Source organism: Notamacropus eugenii, chromosome 4 (genome assembly GCF_028372415.1).
Source record: "Notamacropus eugenii isolate mMacEug1 chromosome 4, mMacEug1.pri_v2, whole genome shotgun sequence".
In the NCBI taxonomy this organism is placed as follows: Eukaryota; Metazoa; Chordata; class Mammalia; order Diprotodontia; family Macropodidae; genus Notamacropus; species Notamacropus eugenii.
In genome coordinates, this window is record NC_092875.1 from 51,742,685 (window position 1) to 51,760,002 (window position 17,318).

A 17,318-nucleotide genomic window follows, 5' to 3' on the forward strand; every position below is an offset into this window, starting at 1 on the left:
TGTATCCTCATTGATTGGCACAGGGCCTGGCACTTGATGTTTATTGATTGGGGGAGATACAAGATAAGGGAATGAGGATGATAGTGGCAGTCTGCTAGAGGAAATGGAATGGAAATGGGATGCATAAACTTAACTTGTGTAGGCAGAGGGGTTTGCCTTGGCAAGAATGGCATCCTCTTTGTGTGAGATAGATGAAGAACAGATAGCAGAAAGTACCTGAGTGACATATGGAGGGAGTTCTTGGCAAACAGCCTGTTTTTTTTTTTCCAATTAAAATATGAGTCAAAGTTCTTAGCTGAGAGGGTAGGGGGAGGGGGAACCATGAAAGGTTTGAGGGATGAAATGTTTGGAAGAATCTGGAGTGTTAAGTGGGATAGTATGGGATAGACAGTTGATTATGAAGGTGTTAAAGGACTGACTAGCAGCAGTGAATGCCCCGTTCTCAACCCAGTCAGAAGGGTCCACTAGCCACCATCATCTCTCTTATAAACTACATAGATCCTTGGCCCAGGGATAGAGATGGTAGTTACAGCGCCTACAGTAGCCTTTTTTAAATAATTTGTTTTACCTTTTAAGTTCTGAAGTGTCTCCACACACACACACACACACACACACACACGCACGCACACACACTAGAGAAGGCCACCATTTGACACAGATATTTATATATGTAAAACCATACCGTGCATACTTCTATTTATCATTCTTTCTCTGGAGGCAGATGCTATCTTCCTTCAAAGTCCTTTGTAGTTGATCTGAATATTTATACTACTCAGGACAGCTTAGTCTTTCTGTCATTCTTTGAACAAGATTGCTGCTACTACATACAACGTTCTGCTCATTTCACTCTTCGTTATTTCATGCAAGCCTTTCTGTTTTTCTAAAATCAACCTGCTCATAATTTCTTACAGCACAGTATTGCATCATATATAGCACAACTTGTTTAGCCATTCCACAACTGATGGACACCCCCTCATTTTCCAGTTCCTTGCCACCACAGAGAGCTGCTATAAATATCTTACAGCATACAGGCCTTTTTCCTTTTTCCCTGATCACTTTGGGAAACAGACCTAATAGTGATATTGCTGGGTCAAATACAATTTTCTGTCTCCTTGGGTATAATTCCAGATCGCTCTCCAAAATGGCTGGATGAGTTCACAGTTCCACCAACAATGTATTAGTGTCTCAATTTCTACATTTGTCATTTTCCTTGATAGATGTGAGTTCCCTAACATCCCCCGATAGATGTGAGATAATATCTCAAAGTTGCTTTTCTCTAATCAATAACAATTAAGAGCATTTTTTCATGACTATACACAGCTTTGATTTCTTCCTGGAAAAAGAGCCTATGGGGCAGGTAGGTGCTACAGTGGATAGAGTACCAGCTCTGGAGTCAGGAGGACCTGAGTTCAAATTTAGCCTTAGATACTTACTAGCTATGTGACTCTGGGTAAGTTGTTTAACCTTGATTGCCACACAAACAACATAACAGCCTTTTCATATGCTTTGACCATACATCAATGATATTCTTATAAATTTGACAAAGTTCTCTATATATTTGAGACATGACCATCATCTGAGAAACTGCCTATTAAATTTTTTTCTCAATCTTTTGCCTTCCTTCTAATCTTGGCTACACTGTTTTTATCTATATAAATCCTCTTTAACTTAATATAATCACAATTATCTATTATGCTATCTCTTGTTTATCCATAAATTTTTCTCCTCTCTGTAAATCTGAGGGGTAAGATGCTCCATGTTTTTATAATTTCCCTTTATATCTAGGTCATGTATCTATTTTTACCATATCTTGGTGAAAGATATAAATCCACACCCAATTTCTGCTAGACGGCTTTCCATTTTCCCCAATTTTTACCAAACAGTAAATTTTTGTCCCCACAGTTTCAATCTTTAATTTGTTAGACACACGGTTACTATAATCAGGTATCACTATGATCCATTTTTCTATTTCTTAGCCAGTACTAGACAGTTTGGATAATTACTCTTCTCACAGAGTTGAAGATCTGACACTGCTGGGGTGACTCTTGAAAAGGTCCCAGAGGTACTGACGGTACTGACTCGTCCAGAGCCTGGGAGGGGCCCCAGACCGGAAACCTGCTCTTGTCCAGGGACTGAGGAACGAGTGGGAAGGGTCCAAGGAACCAGGAGAGCTGCCTCCGGGTCCAAGTTCCCCGGTGCGACCTAGGGCAGGCGGCCCCTTTTGCCCCGAGGGCGCTTTCTTTCTTCATTAAAGTAAAATCAGGCCGAGTCTCCGTCCAGGTCTAACCTTCACTGCCTATCTCGCTGGGGTCCCACGGTCCGGGCGGCGGGGCGGCTGCTCCCGGGGGCCATCGAGGGCCCGCACCAGCATCTGGCCCCGCTGGCACCGGGAGTCTGGGTCTGGGGGTGCAGCCCGGGCCCCACCAATCTCCTTTTGCTCTGCTCCCTAAAGGACGCTCTCCGAGACCCGCTGCTGCTCCACAGATAATCCCGGCGCCTCAATGGTCCGAGGGAGGGCTGGGCCTTAACCTGGAGTCTCAGCCACGAGTAACCAAGAGCGGCACGTCTTAATTAAGACAATACAGACATCGCCTGGGGAATGGGGGTGCCAGCCGGGGCAGGAACACGGGATAGGCGGGTTCGCCGGACCTCCGAGAGGAGCCCAAGAAACTCCGAGGAACAGCTGGAGCCGACTGTCAGCGCCCCGCGACCGGAAGAAGCCGGTACCGCGGAGTCCCCTCCCCCTCCTCGGCAGAGCCAGCGCGCGCTTGCGCCCAGAGAGCCCCTCGTCCCCTCCGTCAGAAAGCGATCCCCGTGGCTAGAAGGTTCCTCCTCCTCCGTAGGCCACGGGCGTCCCCGCGCAGGCGCAGTGCGGACTGTTCTCCGTGGCCGGAGGCGATCGCTCGGTGGCGCGAGCCTTCCTGCCACGCTTGCGCACCGTTGGCCTACGGGGAATGAGAAGCGGGGGACAGGGGCGGGAGAGAAGGAGAGAGCGCAGGTGCAGAGAGGTCCGAGAGGGAAGGGCGGGCACTGACAGATACATACATGCGCACTTCGGCGCGGGACGGAGGCCTGCTGGGGTCATCCCAGCGCAAGCGCAGTGCGGTGTTTGTCTGAGGGTCGGACGGGCGGGAGGTGCGCGGCGGCGGCGGCGGGGAAGATGGCGGCGTCCTCCCTGGAGCAGAAGCTATCCCGCCTGGAGGCTAAGTTGAAGCAGGAGAACCGCGAGGCCCGGCGGAGGATCGACCTCAACCTGGAGATCAGCCCGCAGCGGTCCCGGCCGAGTAAGGAAGTCTGCAAGGGGGGAGGGGAATGGGGGGGAGGGGAGGTGGGCGGGGCGTCAGGGCGAGATGCCCCGCCCCTGGTCGCAAAGCTCCGCCCCTGACTTCCGGAACCCCTCGGCTTTCTCCTCCAGGTTCCTCTCCCTCTCGGACTCCCCCTCCCTCCACTGACCATGGGGAGAGAGGGTCACCCTGACCCAGGGCCGTACTCCAAGTCTGGGGGAGGGGGAAGACTTCCGGTTCCCTCCTTCCTGACCTGGAGGGGGGAGCGAGAAACTCACCGAGTCCTTCCCCAGACTCCCTCCTCTTTCTCTCTCTCCTTCCTTCCTCCTCCCTAAATCCCCTTGGGGGTAGTAAAGAGGGAGGAATTCTACCGACCCCCGATCCCCTTTTCTAAACTTCTGGGGAAAGTTCTTTCTTCTTTCCCCAAACTTGGGCAGGAGAATTAGTCCCTGCTGCTTTCCAGGTTGGAGTAGAGGGAGGAGTTGGGGGGGGTCCCCATGTCTTTTCTCTTCTGAGCGTTTATCAATAAGTAGCATGCCCTCCTTTCCACTTTCCACGTGTTAGTAAGCCCAGACCCGAGACAGTTTTGGCCTTTGGGGGAGGGAGCAAAGGATCGCGTTTTTGGCAGGAATGTCAGCCTTCCTAGTGATAGCTTCGGGGGGCGGGGGAACCCTCTAGCATTTCGTAGAACCAGGAGAGAGGTCCTTATTGGAAGTCTCGGCTTCCTTTTCCAGCGAGGCGAGGAAAGCTTGGATCTGGGAACCTGGGCCTCTCACCAGTTGCTGCCTGAATTCCCCCCCACCCCTCACTAGATGCTGGGATTCAGGTCCCCCTCTCCTTGCCTCTCCTCCTCTCCTTTCTATTTGGGAGTGTCTGAGTCCCTCACCTGGTAGGGCCACTGCTCTTTTGGGGATAGGAGGCAGGAGACCATTGGCACCGTTTTCCAGATGATTGAGTAATGCCCTTTGCTCCGGGCCACTGTTTGGGTATTTGCCTGTGCCTGGATCAGCCATCCACTCCCGGGAAGTGAAATTGACCCAGGATTGGATTTCATGAGGGGTGGGACCAGTTCCCTTCAATCAGAAAGAGAGGACTGTTGGGGGCGTGGTTCACCTTCAGGTGTCTGCATTCATTGTCTGTTCCATCCCATTTTCCCATCTCTGTTGGTTTTCTCCTCATCTCTTCCCGTCAGATTGATTTGATGCCTCCCCTTCCCCTTTCTTCTTTGTTATGATTTGATTTCTTTCCTTTGAATCAATTGGTAGTTTCTGTTATTTATTGTGGTGTTGTTTTTTTTCTTCCTTTTCCCCATCCAGTTATTGTGATCACTCTAAGCCCTGCTCCTGCCCCGTCCCAACGAGCAGGTACCAGCCTTTTTATCATCACCGCTTGGACTTCTGCATCATTGACTTAACTTGCTGCCTTCAGCCCGCATAGAACTGCTGTGTGTCCAGTTTTCCCTGTCTGACTACCTTTCTCTTTCTCTACCTGAGCCATTGTATTTGTCTACCTGTTCCTGGCTCCCCCTTCTCTCTCCCTCTTTCTCTCTTTGTTCTGTTCACCATGCCTTTCTTTGTAGATTCATGTGTGGTCTCTCTCAGACTTTAACTTTTTTTGGCTTCCTCTGAGACTGTCTCAGTGCAGGCGTGTATGTGTGGATGAATCTCTTTGTATCCAAAGAAGTATGTGTATCAGTTCTTTGGCTGTGGTGTGGCATATTGTATGTGCCTCTTGCTGATTGGCTTTATCTGACTGGGGCGTGAGAGAGAGAATGTGTATGTGTGTATTCTATTATTTCTCTTAACATCCATTCCTGATTAGTTTTCTACCCCACCCTCATCTACCTGTTTCTACTACGTAATGCTCTTGGGGCCTTAGCCTAAATAGTGAATAAGGTTGAACTCAGATGACCCAAAGAATTAGGATTTTACTATTCCATTCTTGTCCCTTCTCTAGTCCTCAGCCACCCAGATTTTTCTCCCAGAGTCAACACTTGCCATGAGGAGGACCTTCCTCCTTAGTTTTCCTTGCTTCTTGCCCCCTGAGTCACTGTCTGAATTGGGGGAGTAGCCCTGCTATTCTTTGCTCCCTGGGCCTGGTGATTCCAGGCCTATTTCATCCTGAAATTGACTCGTACATGATACCTAATGTGATATTTTGCCTGTTTTCCAACTGACCCAGTTGACCAACTACCTCATCCTGCCTTCTACCCCCTGTTGTCCAGTTTCTGTGCAGCTGACTGAGATTGAGTAGAATGACCACAGCATCATTCTCCTAAAATTTGGACCTAGAAGTAGAGTCAGCTAAATAGTGTAGATGTCTCCCTGTCCCTCAAGCCCCATCTTTTATGTCAAATCAACAAACATTTATTGCCACCATCCATGTGTCAGGCAAGGGAATACAAAAAAAGGCAAAACAATTTTTGCCCTCAAGAAGCTCAGAGTCTAGTGGGGGAAACAACATGCAAACAATATTTGTACATAGTTATATGTAAATGATAATACAGGATGAGTTGGAGATCATCTCAGAGGGAGTCACTAGCATTAAGGAAAACAGAGAAAGGTTTCCTGGACAATATGGGATTCAAACGAAGCCTTGAAGAAAGCAAGGAACCAGAAGTGAGGAAGAAAAGCATTCCTGGCATAGGGGACAGCCACTGGAAAAGCAGTCAGGTGACACTATCCAAGGCAGAGCACTGGACCTGGAGTTCCGGAGACCTGAGTTCAAATCCAGCATTAGACACTTAGTAGCTGTGTGACTCTGGGCAAGTCATTTAACCTCTCTCTGCATCACTTTCCTTGTTTGTACAGTGGGAATAATAATAGCACCTTCCTTCCAGGGTTATTGTGAGAATAAAATGTGGAGGATGGGACAGTCCAGCTTCCTCACCTAATTGAACTGGAACTGAAAGACATTCTTCCTGAAGAACACCCCATCTGCTTTCCCAGGGGCACTGTTCTCCCTAGAGACACATCTTGGAACAGAGAGGCCCCATTTGGAAGACTGAGCTGGGAATCATTGTCCTGTCATTTTTGTGGCCCACCCCTTTGGGAAAGGGCTATGGGCCTTGGATAGCCTACTTGGAGGACCTCATTGGAATGGACTGCCCTTCTCCATCAGGACAGCTGGTGGGATTTGCCTTTCATTTTGCCACCTGTAAATGCTGAAGATAGAGGACTAGCCTGGAAGACTTTCTAAGGGAAGTTTCCCTGCTGAGCCCAGATAGAACAGCTTTTGAAGGGTTGTTTTTATTGTCTCTTTGCAAACCTTAAAGTGCTATGTAAATGCTAGTTCTTGTCATCATTGTTATAAAAGGCACAGAGCTGATATATGAAGGGTCTTGTGCAAGGAACAGAAAGGAGGCCCGTTACAGGGTTGTGCAGTACAGGGGGCATGTAAGAAGGCTGGAGAGGTAGGAAGGGGCCTGACTATGAAGGACTCTAACAGCCAGCTTATATTTTATCCTGAGGACAATAGGGAGCCCCTGAAGTTCATCAAATAGGAGAGTAACATGGGCAGGCCTTCACTTTAGGAAGATCAGCTTGACAGCCAGAGACTTGAGGCAGCAGACTGTTAGAATCGTCCAGCATGAAGTGATGGGGCCTGCCACAGCATGATGGCCATGTCGGAGATGTGGTAGAGGTAGAATTGATAGGACTTCACAGTCATTTGGATATAAGGAAGGTAAGAGTGAAGAAGCAGGGAAGGATGCAGAAGGTAGGATGGCACTTTAGGACTAAAGGAACAGTAAGTTAGAAGGGATGAGTAAAACCATGTGGAAGAAGTTGGTGGGTATTTTGTTTCAAGTTCTTTGAGCCTCCTTCTTGCTGTCCTTTGACAAGTTGGGCAAGCAGAGTTGAGTTGGGGAACCAGAGTCTGAACTGGGGTAGTTTCTTTCCAAGGACAGCAGGGAGTTGAGCTAGATAGTACTTTCAGCTCTAATGCTCTCTTACTCTTGGATTTGCTTCATTTGCAAAGTTCAGTGACACCTGTGGCAATAGTCCACCCTTAGCCAATTTCCTCATGTCTAGGCTCCTGAACTTAGGATATGGGGTGAACCTGAAAAGGCAGAAGGTATACCTCATATCTCTTTTTTTGTGTGGTCTTACTCCTTGGCCCATTTCCTCCCCAGATTTTAGGGAAGTGGCGAAATGTGGGAGTTGGAGTAAAGGATCTCTTAGTTCCCTTCTGACTACGAAAAATATTCTGAGCCTCTTTTTTTTTCCCGTCTTGTTTCCCAGGGATCATAGCCACTGGTTCTCACTTTAGAGTGAAGGTATTTAAGATAGCCTTGGGGGCCAGCCTTGAGTTGTAGTGGCAAGATGGTGAGAGACTTATGGCCCCCAGGCTAGCCCTGGTAGAGGCAGGAATGGGGACAGTTTCTAGAGTGTAGAGGGATATGGGCAGAGCGATGAAGGTGGCGTGGAGGAAAGGAGAGAGACCAAGAAGGAAAGCGCTTGGCATTTGTCCTAAAACAGTAGAACAAAGAGTAAATGAGTAAATGGTGACCACAAAGGTGGGAAGAGGAACAGCATTTAAAACAACTGCACATGGTCCTTCCATGAGATTTTCCTTATTTTTTAATAGGAGCCTTGTCTTTACTGCTCCCAGCTCAATAAACATCTGTTAATCGAGGCAGTGTGCTTTGCCCGGCCACTTTACTGCCCAGACCTCCCCAGATGCCTCAGTGGACAGAAACCCTTTCTCCTGAATTTAGTTCATACATGGTTAAACAAAGGAAATCTTCACACTTGAGAAAACCTGGCAAGTGGAAGATGGGACAGTCCACCGGCCTCACGTAATTGAACTGGAACTGAAAGACATTCATCCTCAGAACCCCCATCTGCTTTCCCAGGGGCACTGTTGTCCCTGGGGACACATCTTGGAACAGAGAGGTCCCATTTGGAAGACTGAACTGGGAATTGTCATTTTGTCATTTTTGTGGTCCACCCCTTTGGGAAAGGGCTGTGGGCCTTGGATGCCCACCTGCAGGACTCCCCTTCTCAGTCAGGACAGCTGGTGGGATTTGCCCTTTGGCTTCCCTCCTGCTACTGCTGAAGATAGAGGACTAGCCTGGAAGACTTTCTAAGTTTCGTGCTGAGCCCGGATAGAGCAACTTTTGAAGGGTTGCTTTTCCTCCCTCTGCCCATCCTGATTTCTCACATCGGTAGCTCTTAAGCCTCTGTCTCCACTGAGCACCCTTTCACCGCTCCTCGTACGTGTTGAGAGAGCCTTCCTTCAGGAGCCTCCGCTCCCGCCCTCGCCCTTTGGGACCCTCACTGGTGCAGTAGCAGGCTCCTAGGTTGCTTCTCCAGTTCTCCTCTTCTCCCTTCCCCCACACTGTCCTCGTGACTGTTGAGACTCATGTTGTTGTTGAAAGCTGTCTCTCTTTCCAGGTTTCCTGCTCCTCTTTCCCTTTTAACTCTTGGTTGTTATTCCTTTTCTCCTCATCCCATCCCCATCCTCCATCCCTCCCCCAGAGTGGCTGCCTGCCTGCCTGCCTGCAGCATGTCTTGCCCCTCCCGGGGGCTGTTAGTTGCATGAAGGGGCCAGCTGTCCTGCATGCAGGCTGCTTGATGTGATATAATTTGATAGACTGTCAGGAGGTCTGATCTTCCCCATTCCATCCCCCTTGCTTCTCAGAGGGAGCCCACTGAAGAGGATGCTGGACTCCTGAGTTCCCTTTGACATCTTCCTGGGAACCTGTCCCTCCCAACCCTTTGGCTTTCATCTTTCCCTCTGCTTATGGGGCTGGGTGGGCATTGGGAAAAGGCCCACCGGAAGCCTGCCCTCATGCACAGCCGTAGGAGATGGAGGGACTAACGGGAACATTGGACAGCTGGTGCCTGGGGCTCCTGCTCGGTTTGTCCTTCGGGCCTCTCAGCTCTCCCCTTCCTAGGAGAGGGCATGAGCTTGGATCAGCTTTGCAAATGGGGTCCATATGTTTTCCTACCAAGGCTTGGGGCCTCCCTGAATCCTAGCAAACCAAGAATAGTCACTTCAGAAACCAGGTCCCAGGGACTGAGAACCGCATTTAGGGGCTTGTGTCCTATGCATTGAGATGAGGAAAGAGCCCTGTCTTGGAAGGTTTCTGGAGGCCCAGAAAATAGGCCCAGCCCTGATCTGCCTAACAGCATGATTTTGGATAAGTGGTTTGCCCTCTTTAGGCCTCACTTTCTCCATCTGTAAAATGAGGGAGTAGCAGTAGTCCATCAGGTTCCTTCTACTGCTGAGAGTTTTGTGGTTCTCCCTGGCCCACCATCTGCTTTCTTTTAGGCCCTGGGAGGCAAGGATGGGGGTGATGAAGTTCTGCCAGTAGTGGAGACAATGTTCCTGGGGCAGTCTGTGGGGGCCTAGAGGGTGTTAGGAAATCAAGAACTCCTTGTTCCCCTCTCTTGTCCCCTTCTCTGTCCAGGCACAGATGTGCCCAACCTAGTGTAAGATCTCCTGTTTCTTTTGGAGCTGCAAAGAAAATCTCTAGTTTGGTGTGGGTTTTTGCCTCCTGAAATATCTTGTCCCTTCTTAGTTTTCCCTCCATAATCAGAGGAGTGGGAGAATGATACATTGGCCCCTTTCCTTGGGACCAAAGTGATGGACAAGTCAATACTTGTTAAGTGCTTTAAACTCCTTAAGGGGTAGCACTAGCAGGTAACTGAAAGCCAAGCTCTGTCCTGGCTGGGAATTGAGAGGAAGAGGGGGTGTTCCTGGTTGCTCAGTCTTCAGATAGCTTTCAGTTTCTTTGCCTTCAAACCTGGGAGATGATTTCCCTAGGGAGTTGGGGTTACCTTTCCTGATGTCCAGAACTGAATGAGGGAGCCGCTTAGGTTGGTCATCTCACTTCCCATGAGAGTGAGACAGGTAGGTGTAGAATAGAATTTGACTGAGTTCACTCCCTTAATTGTAGGAAAGGGAGTGGTGACCTGAAGGAGAAAGGTCCCTGGCATCTGGGCCTGTAGCTGGGTGACTGATCTCCTGGGTCTGTTCTCCCTCTTTGGGAAAGTGGGAAGATTAATTGAAAGACTCTGGTGGAGGGCCAGAACCCATGGGCCCTTTCTAGGTATCACTGTGGGTTCTTTAGTAGTTGTCAGTTGTAATGGAAGAGCTTTTTGGGTACAGTCTTGTGGGGCCTGGAAGGTGGGCTGTCCTTGGAAAGCTGACCTTTCTTCTTTTCCCTTTACACCCCTGGCTGTTCCTTTCCTCACTACCTTTCTCACAGCTCTTCAGCTCCCTCTGGCCAACGATGGGGGTAGCCGGTCGCCTTCCTCAGATAGCTCCCCTCAGCAGCCCACCCCACCAGCTCGTCCCCGACACATGTTGGGGCTCACAACACCACTGTTCATGCCACGCAGCATGGAAAGGTGAGGAGACCCAGGTTGGAGATGGTCAAAGGTTTAGGAGTTTCCAAGTGGGTCACTGTTAGAGGATGGAGGGGGATGTTGTTGAAGACGAGAGCTTTGGGGAAAGCAGGGTGGGATGAGAAGAAGCTTTGGGAAAATAGGGGTGGATCTGTGTGGAATTTTGGAATAGAAGGAATGAGGAAATAGACTTTCCACGTGCCCCTTTAATCAGTGAAGTTTGCCACTTCCTTGGGTCATGTTGCTTTGGGGCTGCCATGGCTAAGTGTCTGTCTCTCAGGGTCACCATCCCTTCATCTTTCTTCCCTTCAGCATAGAAATTGACCAGAAGCTGCAGGAGATCATGAAGCAGACAGGCTACCTGACTATTGGGGGCCAGGTGAGAATAGTTGTCTGTCATCTGTCCCCTTTCCTGCTTGTTTCCCTGGAAGCAGCAGCGGGGCCCTGAATGGGGGTGTGCATCTGGATAGTTGAACCTTGAGGTAGAGTGTTCTGGTCGTTTCTGGGCAGGGGACAATGGGTTGGAGTACAGAGATGGAAACAACCTTTGGTGATGGTGATTGCCTTGCTTCTCATCTTCCCCAGAGGTACCAGGCAGAGATCAATGACCTAGAAAACCTGGGCGAGATGGGCAGTGGCACATGTGGTCAGGTGTGGAAGATGCGATTCAAGAAGACAGGCCACATCCTGGCTGTCAAGGTGAGGCGCCAGCCCCACCTGCCCTCCTCTCAGACCTACAGCTCTGGGTCCGGCGCCAGAGCCCTCCTCTGCCCCACTTAACATGAGAAGGGGCCCTTCAGGAGGGGGGTTCACACTGTCCTACTCTGGGTGAGGCCCTGCTTCCTGCCCTCTTCTTTCCCAGCCCTGACTCCCTTTGCAACTCCAATGGTCTTCTGCAGCAAATGCGCCGCTCTGGAAACAAGGAAGAAAACAAACGAATTCTCATGGATCTGGATGTTGTGCTCAAGAGCCATGACTGTCCCTACATTGTTCAGTGCTTTGGAACCTTCATCACCAATGTGAGTGACTGGGGTGGGGTCCAGTAGTATGCTGCTTTGTGGTCTGGCCTAGAAGAAGCTCCTCTCCGCCCCCCGCCCCCCCCATTTTCTGTTCTCCAGTCACTTGCCATCCTCCTCTTCCATTCCCCTACATACCTTTATGGGTAAATCAGGTGACACAGAATTCATTCTTGGTTTGTAAATTAAAGGGGTGACTTTAGATTTATAAAAGGGGCTAAAAGTATTGTCCATTTTTCTCTAAATTTCTGAGAGGGTGCCTTCCCCCAAAATTCTGTATTCTCATGATTTCACAGTAGCTGTAAATGTATCATCCCAGGAACAAATAAGGTATTGGAGTGGGGGAAGGCCTTTCCTCTCTCCCAGCTATTTCTTCCCCATTCCTTCCACAGACAGACGTCTTCATTGCTATGGAGCTTATGGGCACCTGTGCTGAAAAGCTAAAGAAGAGAATTCAAGGGCCCATCCCAGAGCGGATTTTAGGCAAGATGACTGTGGCTGTAAGTAGGTGGAAATGGATTGAAGGCACCATTGAGACCCCTTCCCCTCCTCCCCCAAGGTGGGTTAACACTGTTCTCTTTGGAGCTCTCCCTCTTACTCCTTTTATAGGAGTTTATAGACACGGATATGAGCTTTGCACTGTTCTGTCTATTGCTAGGCTTGGGGAAAAGGGTCATGAAGCCATCATTTCCTGGGCTCCATGCACATGGTAGGGGCTGTAGGAAGGATGCCAAGCTGGGAGCGGGAGGGCTTTAAACAGAAGAGAGTGGCAGTAAGAGAGGTCTGATGGCTGGGGCCATCCCACTACCCCGCAGTGAAACAGTTCTGGGTGCGGTGGGTGGTTGTGGTTGCAGATTGTTAAGGCGCTCTACTACCTGAAGGAGAAGCATGGTGTGATCCACAGAGATGTGAAGCCCTCCAACATCCTGCTAGATGAGCGGGGTCAGATCAAGCTCTGTGACTTTGGCATCAGCGGCCGGCTGGTAGACTCCAAGGCCAAGACGAGAAGCGCTGGCTGTGCGGCTTACATGGCAGTAAGTTGTGTGTGCGCTGATGGGGTAGGGGAGGGGGCCAGAGCAGGCCCTCATTGGCCCAGGTACCATAGCAACTCTGGGCTATGTCTTCACAGACTTAAATTTTTAAAACAGGGTGGGGGGTTGAAAGAAAATGGGAAGGACATTGAAATACTAAAGCAATTGTGTGTTTCATCTCTACAAGTTTGGGTGTTACTGACCTGGGCTGGTCCTCTGGCCTACAGGTAACCCTTCCAGGTGTGTCTTGGGCTGTTTGCTTTACCCTATCCTCATGGGTATGTCTGAGAGCTATTGGAAGAAATTGTCTGTTTCTTCCTTCTTACTAGCCGGAGCGGATAGACCCTCCAGATCCCACCAAGCCTGATTATGACATCCGAGCAGATGTGTGGAGCCTGGGAATCTCACTGGTGAGCCAAGCGGACTGCACCAGATCCCTAGTAGCATCCTAGGCATAGGGGAGGCCAAAGCAGCAACCACTGGGGGCTGGACACAGTTGCAAAACAGAAGGAAATGAGTATGAAGGAAAGTGAAATTAATGAGACTTTGAAAGCCATAGGCCTGAGAGCCCGCATGTGAATTTGAGACTGGGAGAGAATTCTAAAAGTGGAATTGACCATTGTGGTTGTGAACTCTATCACAGTGGGTCTCCAAGCAGATGTTGAATGATAGCTTGTCAGGCTTATTGTAGAAAGAAGTCTTGTTCAGGATCTGATTAGACTTGGATGATCTTTGAGATCAGAAGTCCTCTGAAAGAAGGAAGTGGGCAGGGTAGAGAACCTTGATGCAGCAGGGAGCCTGACTACAGGGAGTCGGAGAGAGGGCAGAAAAAAGGAAGCAGGGAAGGTGACCACATTCTCAGCCCTTCTTACCTAGGTGGAGCTGGCGACCGGGCAGTTCCCCTACAAGAACTGCAAGACTGACTTTGAGGTCCTCACCAAGGTCCTGCAGGAAGAACCACCCCTTCTGCCCAGTAACATGGGCTTCTCGGTGGACTTTCAGTCCTTCGTTAAAGACTGGTGAGTCCTTTCCTTTTTCTGTACCCCCGACCCTCCGTTTACTCCATGTCTTCCCTCAGCTCCCCAAGTGCCTGTTTTTCAGTTTCTTTGTTTGGCAGAGCTGTGGCCAGTATGCGTTTAGAGATCACGGTGGGGTTGGGGGCAGGGAGGATTAGGGCACCTATTCTGAACACTATCGGAGGCACAAGAAGGGGGAAGGCATGATCTCAAGCAGCTCAAGGTGGAGAGAGGACTGACTCACTCATTGGTCCACAGGATGTCCCAAAAGTTCACGTGTGGTTTTATGTTTATATTTTATGTTTATTATGTTTATGTGTATTAAGGCTATTAATAAAAGGTGCTTTAATAAGTTCTTAATGGTACTCAGACTTTTGGGACAACCTGTACAATTTTTAGATTCTGGGTTTCAGAAAGTTAATTATCTGTGGAACTTTTTTGAGAAGGCAAAGATCATTGATGGCCTTAGTCTTCAGGGCAGGATGAGAGGAAGAAGAGGAGGAGAGGGCATTGTTGGCAAAAGTACTCCAGAATATTGGGGGGAGGGATGGGGGAGTGGCCAGGGGTCTCAGCTTGGAGTGGACAGACAGTGCTTGTTTGTGGAGCACAGTTGAGAGAAAGTGGGGCTATATGGGGGCTATATGGTAGAGGTTCTTGACCACGGACCTTAGGAACTGGGACTCGATCTGTAGACCAGTGCTTCTTAAGGACTGCAAAAAATTTGGCAACAGTAAAAGGTTTCTGAACAGCAGTGACCAAAAATTAATTCAAAATCAAATGCCTAATGAGTGTGAGGTCTTTCTGGTGGGCTTGCCTGTGTTCTGAGCACAAAGCATGTGCACTTTGCACTGCATGTGCCCTCAAGCCATGCAACACCAACAAACTAAACTGAGAAAAGGGGGTCATGACTGAAAAAAGTTTAAGAAGCCCTGCTAAAGACATTGCTTTTTAATGGGGTGAGGAAGGCAAGAAAAGAAAAAGAGAGAGCTTTGGGACTGCTTGAATCACTTTACCCAGAGAGTGGTCCTGGATAGGGCCAAGAGTGCATCTTCAGAACATTTTGTTAATAGGTGAAGCTGGGAAGGACAAGTGACAGAATTAAAGTTTAGAAAGCTCTTGCTTGCCAGAGCAGTGGCTTCAGCCAAATAGTATGAATTCTGATCGGGGTAAATATGACGTTTCAAATTTGTTTCCAAAATCAATTCTGCTATGATAGGAAAGGGAAAGCAAGACACTAGCTGGAGTGAAAGACATCTAGGGGTTTTAGTGGACCACAGACTTAGTGTGACCAAACCAGAGACAGCAAGGCCCTGTGCTGTGCTGAGAGAGGTAGGAGGCTCTGAGCTTGCCAGGTTCTGCCCTAGGCAGCCCATCTCTTGGGCATCTTGGTGAGTATGGAGCAGCATGTTTTAAGAAGACCATACATCCTGGAGAGCATTCCCCAGGAGGGTAGCCAAGATCATGAGAGGGCTCAAGCTAAGCACCATATGAAAATCTAGTGAAGGAGCAAGAGATGTTTGGGTCTGAATAAAAGAGACTTCTGGCAGGGGAGTTTGGGAGAGGCAGGAAGGGACTTGGGATGTGACAGAGTCATCAGTAACTGAGGAGGGCAGCATTGAGAGTAGCGGATAGGAGCTTCTGACAAAGACCCGAGGCCTGACAGAAGGGTCCCAGTGTGAGGTGAGTGGGCCCCCTCCTGGAGGGTTACATGGCAGCAATAACAAGAGCAGTGGTTCTTGGTCAGGTATTAGTTGGACCAGATGGCTTCTGAGTGACCTTCTAGGTCTTGATGCCCAGGGTGTTGGAATAGAGAGGGAGTGGAGACTGGTGCTATGGCTGCTGGAGTCGCCCAGGTCTGTTGTGATGGATGGTGGCAGTGAGAGTGGAATAGCAAGAACTTAGGGATGGATTGGGGGGAGGATTAAGTAGACTCCTAGATATTGATCCTTTCTCAAGGAGAGAATGCACATGTCACGGACAGTGCCAAGGCAGGTAAGACAGAAATTCAGTTCTGGACAAGTTGAATTTAAGGTGACATAGGGACATGTGACTGGAATTGTCCTATATAGTTCTTGAGCTAGAGATGCCATCGGAAGAGTCATCTGTTTTAGACAGAACAGTGGGGGCTATATAAAACAGGACGTAGTGAGAGAGAAGAGGAAAACCTCAAGGCTTGACTAGTTTAGGGTGGGGTGATTCTCAGGGTCCCAGTCATCTCTGATCCCAAGCCCAACTCCCTGACTTCTGACAGTTAAACCGTTTCCCTCCCGTCCTAGGATGAGTTTTCTTCTCCTTCCTGGAGCCCTCCATCATGCTTAGATGTGTCAGGCTCTAGTGACCAGGGCTGGAGGCTAGGAAGTTTGGGTTCTGAAAGCATGAGCAGTCATTTCTTTAAAACTCTTGGAGATCCCTTGAGGGAGGAGGACTTGGTATACCTGTTAGATGGCAGCCTTTTGGGGTCTTCAGTTCTTAGGAAGGCAGGACAGACTGGATTGACTTGAGCAAATCAGCCCCTACTCCCCCTGCCCCTGTTGTCTTGTCCCCTCTAACTCACCCTACAGGGGGAGTGGCTTCTGTGTCATATTCTCATACATCTGTGTTCTTATTCCCTAGCCTTACTAAAGATCACAGGAAGAGACCAAAGTACAATAAGCTACTTGTGAGTACACATTGCTTGTTTCTCTGGGACTGGGCATGGGGTTACCCAGCTTCGCCATGGCCTAAAGGAGGGGAGAGTTCTGGAGCTACGATTCTGAGCGTAACTTCCTGTCCCTCACAGGAACACAGCTTCATCAAACGATATGAGATGCTGGAAGTGGATGTAGCATCCTGGTTCAAGGATGTCATGGCGAAAACAGAGTCCCCCCGGACTAGCAGCATCTTGAGCCAGCATCACCTTCCCTTCTTCAGGTAGCCAAGTGGTGACCAGCATGGGAGGGTCAGCAGGGGCTGGGGGAGAAGGGGGCAAGACAAATGGCCAGTCAGCCTGCTCCTCCCCCCACTCCAGCTGCAGCAGGGGCTATGCCACCCCGGCCCCAAGATGTACCAGTCTTCCACTCCCCTCCCCCCATGCTGGCGGGCCAGATGTCACATGGAGCTGGGGAGGGAGTACAGAAACATGGACAGCCACAGAGAGCTGAAGACGAAGTGGGGGCCCTCCAGACCCGCCTCCCCCCACCCCCTGGCTTTCAGCTGAGGACAAACTGGCTCCTTTCTTGGGGGAGAGCTGTACGCCCCCTTCCCCCTGACACTGTGAACAGAAGATGGAAGACAGGTCCACCATTAGACTCTATTTATTCAGTTGTAACCTCTGGGCTTGGGTGGGCTCCTGGAGGCCCAGGAGAGAGCTGCCTGAATCCTTATTCTCTTTGCCCTCTCTCCTGCCCACTCTTCTGGCTTGAAGATTCAATTTGCAAGCCACAAGGGCTGGGATAGGGTGGCCTGGGAGGGGTTGCTTGCTGCTCTGTGGGTGTCACTCCCACGGTTTTTGTCCCTGGGAATGTGGGGGTGGGGGTGGGGCAGGGGAGGAGCACGTCTGGCCAGCTGGGGGTGGTCAGGTGGCCTGCAGTGGGTCAGTTTTTCTCTTGTTGATCTCAGGGGGTCCTTTATGGAGTTT

At 49.7% G+C, this 17,318-nt stretch overlaps 1 protein-coding gene across 4 annotated transcripts; it reads left to right on the forward strand.

The window, feature by feature from the left end:
* The first annotated feature begins 3,160 nt into the window (after positions 1–3,160).
* Positions 3,161–16,981, forward strand: MAP2K7 (mitogen-activated protein kinase kinase 7). Of its 4 annotated transcripts, XM_072600909.1 has the most exons (13): positions 3,161–3,284; positions 4,601–4,648; positions 10,501–10,642; positions 10,952–11,018; positions 11,225–11,338; positions 11,539–11,658; positions 12,048–12,155; positions 12,510–12,689; positions 13,016–13,096; positions 13,563–13,705; positions 16,316–16,361; positions 16,482–16,612; positions 16,710–16,981. In XM_072600909.1, the coding sequence occupies exons 1-13, from the start codon at positions 3,161–3,163 to the stop codon at positions 16,840–16,842; spliced, it is 1,437 nt and encodes a 478-aa protein (XP_072457010.1). In that variant the 3' UTR covers positions 16,843–16,981. The 4 variants fall into 4 exon arrangements, with proteins under 4 accessions (XP_072457010.1, XP_072457011.1, XP_072457012.1 ...); XM_072600910.1 differs by lacking the exon at positions 4,601–4,648; XM_072600911.1 differs by having other exon boundaries at positions 16,482–16,849.
* Positions 16,982–17,318: the final 337 nt, after the last annotated feature.